The following is an 11,768-nucleotide window of genomic DNA, read 5'->3' as shown; positions in this document are numbered from 1 at the left end:
CACCAACACTATTTAAAAACATTTACAGCCCATTTTGTTTTTCAGCTAATATTTAAAGCCGCCAAGAATTCTTGTCTTGGCAAGCTTTCCTGGAAGATGAGACAAAGAATTGAAACATGCAGGCTACAAATGTTTTAAAACCTTTAATGTATATATGCAGAACTGCACAAGGCATTAGCTAGAAAAATGTTTGACACGGGTACTGTCTACCAATGAAAAAATCATGTCAGCAAAACAACTGTATTTTAACTAATGATATGTTTAAAATAATCCAGATAGAATAAACTCGTAGAAATGGTTACGTTTATCTTGGTTCAAGTATTGTTTGGCTTCAAATACTGTAGGTCTGCTCTGCAAGTGCCAGTGTCAGGAATGGGACAGTTCACAAAGAAAAGCAGGATGCTAACTTTTCATTAAAGAACTTACCACCTGACACCACCACAAATTATATCCGATGCCAATAACTTAACACTAGTTAAAAGAAGAGCTTGGTGGTACAGTACACCTTCTATGTTCTAAGGGAGGAATAACCTAGACACAAATCACAAAAGCTATAATATACTTACTTGCCATCTTTGAACCAGTGTATGTCAGGAAAAGGGAAGCCTTTGGCTCTACATTCCAGACTGACTTCCTGGTTGAGGATGACTGCAATTTCACTGGGGATATCAGCACCTATTATACTTGGTGGAACTTTAAAAAGACAAACATTACAGGAAGAACTGGTATTTAACCAGAGAAGGTATGCTATGAAACTGGAAGAAATGCAGTAGTGCATCATACTATTCCCTTGAAACAACTTTACTTTTCACTGCAAAGTGACTCCTGCTAGATCACAACATCATTTCTACCATGACAAGCACTTCCACACTTGTGCTGGTGAACTGTATGTAAAACAACTCCTGTGTTAGACTGCTGTACACTCAAAATACAAAAAAAAGTATCAAAGACCAAAATCCAGTAATGAAAAGCAGCATTTTGTCTGTGTTACTACAAGAATGGCGAATTTTAAGTATTCAAAAGCCATCATGATGAGTGCTTTGGCAGCCAATATTTAATGGGCAGTAAGAAGAAAAACCTATTTATAATAAGTTTAAATTTATTGGCTTCTTAAATATCAACTCTTTTTCAGATTACCATCTTAAAAAAAACAAAAAAACAAACAAACAAAAACAACCCCAAAAACATAGAACTAACCTAGTACATCTAGGTTAAACAGCTTCTCAGAACTTCCTGCTACATTTATGGCTTTGCATGAATATTGTCCAGCATCATCAGTAGCAGTTTTAAGGACCTTCAGTATCTTCCCGTTGTGCAAAATCTGGAGAGTACTGCTTTCCACAACCTTAAAAGAACCCGAGATATTAGCCTTATGTGATCCAAGTTATATCAGCCAAATATCACAGCTGGATTTTTATAAGAAAATGGTAGTTTTAGTCTAAGCATAATCTGTTTTCCCTTTCAGTTACAGCACTAATCTGCTCAACTTCTGCAATCTATTCAATATGACTCGTAGCTCAAAATACAATAGAGTGGGAAAACCAAAGAAATTCTTTGTCTATGGGTAATGTTCAGGCACAAAGGTGCATAAAGGAGTCTCTCCTCATCTTAAACTATCACTTATCAGCTACAAGTAGAAGCATAGGACTCAAGGATAATCCTAAAGAATCCAAATCACCCCCAAGAGTTCTTATTTCTCCATCTATAGAATGAAGAAAATACCATTATTGGTCCCCTCTGCAAGGACTCTGGCATCTACAATACTGGGAGATTGATAGGGCTAATTCTTAGGGGAATCTTGAAAATAAAGAGTTTACTTTTGACTTATTGAACAGCTGAACTAATGGATTAGCCATGTTTGGCTGGCTTTCCATGTGGGAGTTCCTAGTGCAGTTTAAATACACATAAAGGCATGTACATGTATTTACTTTAAGTGAGCTCTCATACCAAGCACTCAAAAGACAACAGAAAACTGACTGATGATGGCTATGTTACTTCAATTAAGTTAACCGTACATACCTGGATATCTTCTTTATACCAGGAAATGATTGGGAAGGGATTACCAGATACTTCACAGAAGAGACTTACAGGGTGATGAAGAACTACGGATGTATTTGTCACCTTTTCTTGATCTCTAATTTCAGGAGGAACTACAAGAAAGTTCAAAGTCATGTATTAAGCCTTCTATTCCACTGATTTCCCGCTTTCTCCTTCTCCCCAAGTCAAGTGACTCTGTAATCTAAATTTCTCAGACCTTCTTCATTCCCTCCCCAATGCTTCCATTTGCCTTTTGGATCTGGACATACCTCCCTGTGTCCTTTCTTCTCTTTATCAAAAAACAGTCTTCTCTTGCCCAATAACAGATTCCCAGGGAAATACACTCAAACACAATCACCATCAACATTTTAAGAGAATAATCTTAAAATTTAATCTTAAATTTAATCTTAGTTTTAAAATCCAACGTTACTTGCTTAACATATTCTAGAAGCAGGTTCTAGAGAGTCATCCTTCCTCCTCACTGCTCCAGTCATCCCCAAGACCATCTGCCTCTCATTTGTCCCACTATGAATCCAAAGTGAATGGCTTTATGTGGTGGATTAGAAAATTCAAACCCCACTAATGAGCCCTGCTGGTACAAAATGGAATTCCTCCTTTTTTCAGAATAAAGGTAAGGATATAATCCTGCTCAGGCATCAGAACCAACTGTCATAGGAAGTGAACAAGGCTGAAATAAAACTACTCTGTAAGAAGCAAAATATCAAAGCATATCTCAAGGCCACCTGTAGAGTTTCTATTTTCCAATTAGGATTCTGGAAAAAGAATATCAGGAGCAAGAATTCTCTTATTCTATGTTCATTCTGTTAAATAACTTTTCTCATATTTATATTTGAAATGCAGATCCATCACCCAATCTTTAATTTCTACCGCACAAAAGTCTTCATTTGTTACTTGCATTAAAGTTTTCAAGTATAACTAGAGGAAATGAGATGCACCTAGCTCTTCGAGCGAAACAAAGATGGTTTGTGCATAAAGTCACAGAAAACAAAAACAGTAGAAAAATTATAGAGGGAATCAGAATAATACAAATGCAAGTACTCAGATTAGATTTTATAATTTAACTGCACATGGGCAGATCTGGGGCATGCAATTTCCAACAATAAAAGAGAAGATGTTCTTCAAAAACAGTTCCCCAATAGTTGCATTTATTATTTACCATTAACTTTCAGTTTGTATTTCCTTTCTGTGCTTCCAGCTTCATTGGTTGCCACACAGATATACTCTCCATTATCAGAAGGTGTAACAGAAGCTATGATCAGCAGTGTCCCATCCTCCAGAACTGAAATCCCTGGTTCACTGCCTGTCAGCTCTCTTCCATTACGTAGCCATTTGATAATGGGCTTTGGAATACCTAACAAGAAAAAGGTGAAACTTCAAGAAACGGTTCGCTCAGCTCAGAATAAGAAAGGTTCAAACAATTCCCACTGCTTGCTGGAAGTCTTACTGGCAAGGACAATGCACAGGGAGGCTATGAGCTTTCAAACTTAGAGGCGGCCCCAACTGTTAAAATATGATTTTAACATTAAAAATCTCAGTCCTAAACATTATAATATCCTTGTTGGCTAGCAATGACTTTTCACAGAACTTCTGCACATGGTGGTTATTTAAATCACTGTTAGTTTGAATTTTTCCACATAAAGTATATATGGAAAATACTGTGCAGAATGTATATTTTTTATCATGACAAGGAGTACACAGAAACTTAGTAATTTTCAATGGTCAACAGGAAAATACACTTTTGTCACTAAAGGTGGCAACAATAATACACACCTTTTGCTGGGCATGGGAATGCAATGCGTTGATTTGCCACTCTTTCCTGAAAGGGACTATTGTAGGGAGGGTCCAGATCCTCAATAGTAGGAGACTCTGAAAGAAAATTAGACCCCAAAAAAACTCTTGAACTCTGCTCCCAAATGTGAAAAATACAGTCTGGCAATACATAACACTTCTAAGTCTCTCTCCTTCACAAGGTCAGATTCCAATAACCCTCTTAACATTGATGAAGTATACTACACAAGCAGTCTTGATTTCCACGGGAATATTTAGGAAGTAAGCAGTACAAAGAGGCTTTGACTGAAACTGGTTCTCTCTAAAACCCACTGTATTTGTTTTGAAGGCAGAGACAGTCTTTCTGCAAAATCTGAAAAATACTATTTAAACTGTTTTTTCTCATACCACATATTAGTAGTACTACCATCCTTTGTTCTTCCATCTCATTTTAAATTTTTATGTGGTCTGACACTATACAAAGAATTTTATAATTAAGTAAAGTTACTGGCAGTTCTTTGTTGTTTGTAACAAGCAGTTCTCAGCACCTCTAATCCAAAGGGATCAGAATGTTGCCTTCCAACTATTACAAAGAAGAAATAATGCCTGAGTAGCTTAAGTCAGCCATGCTACATTGATGTCTGTCAGTCCATCAGGTGAGGAGTTATACTACATATTTAAATTGGTACATTGACCACTGCTGCCCCATCACCATTTCAATAGCATACCGACTGATTGAGTGAAGAGCTCAATTTCAGCTCGTGAAAAATTCCGCTGTGTTTAAAGCTGTGACACCAGGCTCTGAGGTTCAGAGACGGTCTGTGAAAATGTGAGACAACTGAATACACAGAGATAATATTTGACAAAGAGGTTTCCCATACTGGAATCTGAATTTAATTACCTACTACAAAACCAAATCATAAGTAGCTTGAAGATTTTTTTAATTAAAGTAATATATTTTGAATTTGTTTTTCTTATTTCTGCAAACTCTCCAAAGACTATTTGCCTATTCTAATTTTCCTTAATTAACATCAGAACATAACATCTAAAACAGATTTGGATTTTGCATCATAAACCAGACACACTGGCATGAAATGACACCTAGCCAGGGCAGGAGGCAAGATTATGGCCCCAATATAAATACCTTGAACTTGTACTGTTATCTCTGATGCATCGCTGCCCGCTACATTACTAGCGACACACTTGTAGATTCCAGCATCAGGAAGCTGGACGTTGCTGATGCTTAGAGCTCCATCCAGGCTGTGGATAAACTGCCCACCACCTATCGGCACAGCACTTCTGCCTTTGAACCAAGTGACTGTTGGAGGAGGGATCCCCTGGGCACTGCAGGGTATGTCAGCTCTGTGGCCAGCTTGGACTTTCAAAACTCGAGGCCCACGCTGTATCTTTGGAGGAACTAGGGAAGACAAGTTTAGTCCATAGAATGTGAAGAAAGTGATGTACAACATCATTCTTGAAGGAAATTCTTTTCTGTTTCTTTGTCATTTTAGAAAACATCCTTCCATATTCACTGAAACCAAATTCCCTCAGGTGACTAAGGAAGCAGAGCTGCATGCTCTCTACATAGGATAGGATGTATGACACTCTACTGCTTAACTTATTTGGAGCAGCTACATTTCAAATTCTACTGCATGACTTCCATGGTTAGTGTAATATTGTTATACCAAGTGCCTTTGAAGAGCTATGGGTACTGGCTCTTGATAACACAAAACAATTCAAAAGTTTTTATCATAAAAAGTTAATTTTCCTTTTGATATTTTAATTTCCTTCCCCTACTCCCAGATCTTTGTATGCTTCCAAACACAAGTTCAGACAAGGAGATAAAATCTGAGTGGAAGAGATTTTGCTCGTCCCAAAGAATAATATAAATCCAACATAACTCTTTTGCCACAATGTTTTTCTTTCTAAGGATCATTGACAATAAAAAGACTTATAAAGAATGTCTGACACAATAACAAGTGCCATTATTCCAGACTCTCTGTTAACGTACAATTACAGATAAACAAAGATGTACACTGATATCAGACTTCTCTATACACAGAACCAGACAGTAGTTTGTTACAGCCATTATAATTGAATTAGTGTCATCTGAAGGTTTCAGAGGTGCTGGGGGTAGGAGTTCCAATCTGGTACATTTATGGTATGTGGTCCACTTCAAAGACATGAGCTGGCAATGGGCATTGGCAACAACACTTCCAAACTGTACAGCAACATGAACCACAGGACAGCTATCTATACACCTACAATTACTATTGATCAGCCTCGTCTGGGCTGTGCCAGGCCATTGCTCCTGCACCCACTCTCCTATGTGCTTTAGCACTGGCAGGAGGTGCATATGCCACAACCTGTGTTTCTGTCTGACACAGGTGAGGAGGAATAAATGAGAGAGCATTGAGCTTACAATACATGACATTGTGTAAGTGGTTAAGAGACTGTGGTTGGGGCCCCAGGATGGGGAGAGTAGGAGCGAGACAAGGGAGTGACAACGTGATGATCTGTGGTAAAAAGGAGAGGGAAGGGCACATGGGCCCTAGCTTGAGCAAGAGTGAGTAGAGACCTTTAATGAGGGGGAGAGGAAGGTGGGCACAAGCACAGGGTGCTGGTTTGAATAGAGAAAGTATGGTAAGGTGGGTTAAGGTATTCATTTGCAAAGGTGGGTACAGCGGAACGTATATGCATATAGCTGTGCACAAAGACAGGAGCAGCTGCCTATCAACAGGTGACAGAGTTGCACACTAGTTTCACTACCACCTGAGCAGGTGTGCAAGCAAACTGACATTTGCTACCAAAAGAGTTTGGATATTTAATTCCCATCAAGTAGGTGGGAACTTGATACCTATAAGCCTCATCAAACTTTGCTATTCTCAGCCACTATTTGCAAACTTACTGCTGAGAAACCTCTTGCACAGAGAACATCTAAGTGCATTAGAACAAAAGGTTTCAGCTCTTAAAATCCCTTTGGCTGACTTAAAAAGAGTAAAATGTCATATTGTGCTATAATTCTTCCACGAGTCTAAGGAACGTTAAAGGAACGGGGGTGTGCATGTGTATATATATGTACACGTGTGTGTGTATACAATATTTCCTTTCCACATAATAAATAACAACTTGCACATGAAAATAATATGACCTGAAATAATATAGGTCAATAGTAACTTAATGTACATAAGGGAAAACATTTGAAAAGCTCTGTGTGATGCTAAATTCCATGCAGAAACTTGCAGATGATTACCCTTTAAGTTAAAACTTACCATGTACGCTTAGCTTCACTAACTGAGTCACATTCCCAGCAATATTTGTGGCTACACAGATATACATTCCACTGTCTGAAACTTGTGTCTCACTGATCTTCATTGACCCTGAGGGTAGAAAAGTGTGTCTGGAAAAATAAGAAGCAGATACACTGTATAAACATGTATTGAAAAGTGAATGACCTCTACTTACACATTGCTAATTATTGCTATGAGCTAAAAGACCACCATTCTACAAGGCACACTGACCTGTGCCATATTACTGAACTATGACTTACATTTATTAATTTTTTCTAACTCTTTACTGAGCCACTACATTCAGAATATACAGCAAATATCTAAAATGTAACATCCAAATTACAAAGTTTGGTTCTAGCTACTTACAGGACATATTAAAATCTGTCTTGTTTCTAGAAATGAAAAAACAAACAAACAAAAAAACACCCCAACAAAAACAAACAGGTACAGAAATGGAGCCCTTCAAGCTCCTGTCAAATTTTTTGCTCAGCCCAGGTCAGCAGGATCAGAAAGTTAAACAACTTTTGATACTACTTCATCTTGGCAAAAAAAGATGTTACGTTGATTCAAGATGGAAAAGAGGATTCTGAAGAGTATTCCGATTCAAAACTGCCAGTTCTGGTGTTTATAGAAACTGTCATTATTCATCAGTAAATAGTTAACTACATAGCATTAATTTTTGCTACAGTTCTGGTCACAGGCCTGTAACATTACAAGATACATTGGCCAGCTAAGCCAAAATCTTATGTAGAAGTCAAAAGTAATAAAGATAGGGAAAATAAATGAGGAGGGAAGAAAAAATGACAGCTAAGAACTGACAAGAAGAAATTCGAGTCTAGCACTCAAGGTTACATAGAAAATTTAGGCAAACTTGGTGGGAATTGGTGGTATCATCTGTCTTCCTTTCTCTGGCACTGTCTAATTAGGACAACGTTATCATACGAGCATAAATGGTGAATTTGGGGATTGCAACGGCCCGGAGAAATGAATGGAAAGAAAGTGAAGTGTATTTCCTCCAGGCCACCCAAATCTGTCTGATACTATGATTCCTCCTTTGCTGCCTATATCTTTCCAAACCTTTTTTTTTTTTCCTTAATAACCCCAAACAATAGATTGCTGGGGCAACTTATCTTCCATTATTTTGTGCACTAATTACATTTGCTTTCCAATAAAAGTTCCTTCATTTCTGATTTCAGTCATCTTTTGTTTACTGGTCACATTTCTAACATCATCTTTGGGTGGTCTCAAACAATTTTGTTTGGACTAATTCTTTAACCTCTGCTGACATCTGTAAACAATTTTATGGAATGGGCTGAGCTGGAGTTCTGTTACTCTGGACAACTTGGATCTCTCCACAACAGCCATAAGCAAGTAGCTTAATTTATCAATGTCTCCCGAGGTAAAATGAGGACAAGTAAGGGACCAAGAACATGGATTCGTCAGTGCATGCAACATGCTCGTCGGACACAGCAGAAAATTACACGCAGATTACTAACTACAAATCAACTCTCTAGGCACAAGCCTCCTTCACCAAATATGCTGGCCCAGCAGCTCTTAGTTGCCGAGGCTGTTGCAGACCTGCTGGAATGGGTGGCTCTGAGGTATAGATCTGGCCACAAGGGAAAGAGGCTCACCTTCAGGTCTGTACGATTCCTTAACTCAGCTCAGACACTGGCTGACTCCTTCCACTTGGATCACTGAGAGACACTAGACAACAGGCACAGCAATCGCTACAGTGGACATTTGGCCAGCATTTCTGTTTCCTGGTTTATGAATACAGCTGTAGACTTTACCCTTTCTGAGGTATCCTGAATTCTAGAAAGCACTAGCACACCCCATGAGAGTACCTGGCACTTCAACTGGGAACATACAGAGAATAATCACCTACTTGTCTCCTCTCTTATTTTGCACCATACTAAAATAATAAGGAAGAACTCCAACATTGTGGCCCATGCTGTATACAAGACAGTCCCCAACTCTTCATTCTCTAAGGTTGTCAACTCAACATTTTTATCAGCATTTAGCTATGTTTTCACATGTTCAAGAATATCTGGAGAGTTTTTGGATCCAAAACACAGAGAGCTATAATCCCTTGTAAGCACTCCCAAACATTTATAATCATCTGTATTCTACTGGCAGCCCAGTCATCATATGAATAACAGACAATGCTCCCCTGAGCATAAATATGAAGTGCTTAAGAAAAGAAAAACAGTTTTTAAACATTTATAATCAGGCACAGATTATGTGGGTCTCTGAGCACCACCACAGTACAGATATAACAGGATGTCTTTTGTCTTGGCCTCCTGCGTTTGCATATAAACATGCACTGGAGTGGAAGCTGTACAATGATGCATGATCTTAGTATCCTTCGGAAAGAGACATACACTTGGTTCAGGAAAGAGAGTTTCAAGACCTAGTAAAACAGGGTCCTCATGCAGGACAACTTAATACCTTCTGATTGATCCTGTGGTGATTAGAAATTATATGCCCTTCCAAAGTCTTGAAAGCTTAGACACAATTTCACTTTTCTTTTGTTTTCATCAAACATTGTTACCTTGGAGAGAATGGAGATATAAGCTGCATTTCTTTGGCCCAGGTAATTATGGGGGGTGGCAAGCTCTTCACTTCACATGGAAGTGTGACATCTTCCCCTGCAATGACTGAGATCTCTATGGGTTTATCATACGCATTTCCTTGCTGGTCACCAGGCCTGGATACTCTAGGTTTCACTATAACATGGAACATGTTAAGAAGCTGCAATGAATATATGTATTTGTACAAATGTAACACCACAGAGTTTTACTTCAGATTAAACATCTATTTTTTAACGAGGTATATAACATTACAATCTTATTTTGAATGATGTGTCTGCAATAGACATAAATCACTGTAATGCTGATATACAGTGCCTGCAGCTCAGACACTGGCTGATGCCTACATGTCATACCACAAACACCAGCAAGACTGCACTATCTACCCAAAAAGCTGGATAGCAACAGATCTATGTAGTTCAGACACATGCTGAGCTCTGTATTGCATAGGTAGTTTGCAACCAATACCTGAACTATGTTACACTACAGCACCAATACTTACAAGCCATAAAAGCCTTGCAAAGCAAGCCTACACCTAAATCAAACTTCTTGTAATGTTGGGAGATGGTAGGAAGCTTTGGGACTGGTGGGATTAATGGATCTTCATTCTTCTACCAGCAGGAAATTCCATTCCTATACAGATATTTCCTATCTACTTCCATAAAAGATGAAATTATGATCAGCCCAAGATCCTAGTCCATGAACTCAAGGTAACAGGAATCAGGAGGTTTTAAGAGAATCATAATGGTTGAAGAATAGGCCTTTCAGTATCAGCCATTTGTAAAATTGCCTAGTATGTGGATCCAGTGATCTAGGACAAAGTCAAAAGCACCAATTAGAGATTAGTTTAAATTCTGTTTGCACTGTGGGTATCCTAGTTCACAATCCACCCGAGTGGGTTTTACCGTCTAAAGTAGAATGCAACAGGAGACAGACAATAACACTCTATTTGATTTTAGCTCATACATACCATAGACAGTCAGCTGGACTTTCCGTGTAGCATAACCAGCAGCGTTTGTTGCAGTGCACACATATTCCCCAGTCTCTTCACTCCCTGGTGAAACTACATACAGACTTCCATCAGACCCTGCAGAAAATTTCACATTGCTGGGAAAAATTACTTCTCCTTTCTGTGGAAAGAAAAAAAAAAGTCCATAGTGCATGGATTTTCTAAAATAAACCAAATTACAACTGTTTAATTCAATAAAAGCTAAAGCTTACAGTGATAAAATCTAATGAAAACATTAAAATTATTAAAAGAATATAAAAATTGTTACGGCCTGTAGCATCTCCCCTAGCTTACCCCATTGCTGCGACCCATTCTTTGTATGAAAGATACCGTATTTGTAATATAACACTGGGTCTAATTTTTTACTGTGCAATATGCTCCATGCTCTTTAATGCAGTTCTGTAGACCAAACAATTTGCAGGCAGTCTGACTAAATTGAGCAATGTTTTAATTTATATTACAGTACTGATTCCATTGTTTATGGCCGAGATGCACAAAATATTTTATATTAACTAAGAAGCCTGGCCCCAAAATTCCTTCCATACAAATTAACTAACTTCAACTAACTTTTCACACTCCTTAAGGGCCACTGTCTAAGCAGTAACAAGAGCAGAAGCACAGGGATTCTTATGCAGAAAACTTGTTACATTTTACAGACCCCAATTCTTAAAAGAAAATTAAGAAGTCAAGATTTCAACTGAGTTAATTTTGACATTGATTTCCAATGTCCAAATAGATCTTGTATACATTATATAAAGTGTTTCTTAGTCAGCAGATCCTTCCTTGTCTGTATTGAATGTTGTAAGTGATAATTAAGAAAAAACACTCCTCCCATGTTTTCCTCCCTACCAAACCAAGACAGTTAACCATGTTCTATTCCTTCTTTTTCACAAAGCTGTTCATAAGGTCCCAATCAGTTACATCTGCACAACTTCTGAGACACAATAGTGCCTTCACAGCAATGTCATTTGAACTGCAACATATCCCAAATAACTGTTATTACCAGAAATTACGCTGTTCAAGGCGGGGGGGGGGGGGGGGGGGGGGGTCTGT

At 38.3% G+C, this 11,768-nt stretch overlaps 1 protein-coding gene across 1 annotated transcript in view; it reads right to left on the bottom strand.

Annotated features, from left to right (window-relative positions):
- Positions 1 to 11,768, bottom strand: part of HMCN1 (hemicentin 1) — a 208,539-nt gene that overhangs the window by 99,792 nt on the left and 96,979 nt on the right. The window contains exons 21-29 of the mRNA XM_010580732.1: positions 10,677 to 10,836; positions 9,670 to 9,844; positions 7,098 to 7,225; positions 4,970 to 5,242; positions 3,829 to 3,924; positions 3,215 to 3,409; positions 2,020 to 2,150; positions 1,198 to 1,345; positions 567 to 693 (exon numbers count right to left, since the gene is read on the bottom strand). Coding sequence (XP_010579034.1) covers positions 567 to 693; positions 1,198 to 1,345; positions 2,020 to 2,150; positions 3,215 to 3,409; positions 3,829 to 3,924; positions 4,970 to 5,242; positions 7,098 to 7,225; positions 9,670 to 9,844; positions 10,677 to 10,836 — 1,433 coding nt within the window. The remainder of the gene's footprint in view (positions 1 to 566; positions 694 to 1,197; positions 1,346 to 2,019; positions 2,151 to 3,214; positions 3,410 to 3,828; positions 3,925 to 4,969; positions 5,243 to 7,097; positions 7,226 to 9,669; positions 9,845 to 10,676; positions 10,837 to 11,768) is intronic.

Source organism: Haliaeetus leucocephalus, unplaced genomic scaffold (genome assembly GCF_000737465.1).
Source record: "Haliaeetus leucocephalus isolate CR32 unplaced genomic scaffold, Haliaeetus_leucocephalus-4.0 Scaffold730, whole genome shotgun sequence".
Taxonomy (NCBI): domain Eukaryota; kingdom Metazoa; phylum Chordata; class Aves; order Accipitriformes; family Accipitridae; genus Haliaeetus; species Haliaeetus leucocephalus.
Note: the sequence above shows the minus strand (reverse complement) of the source record. Positions and strands in the feature narration are given on the sequence as shown.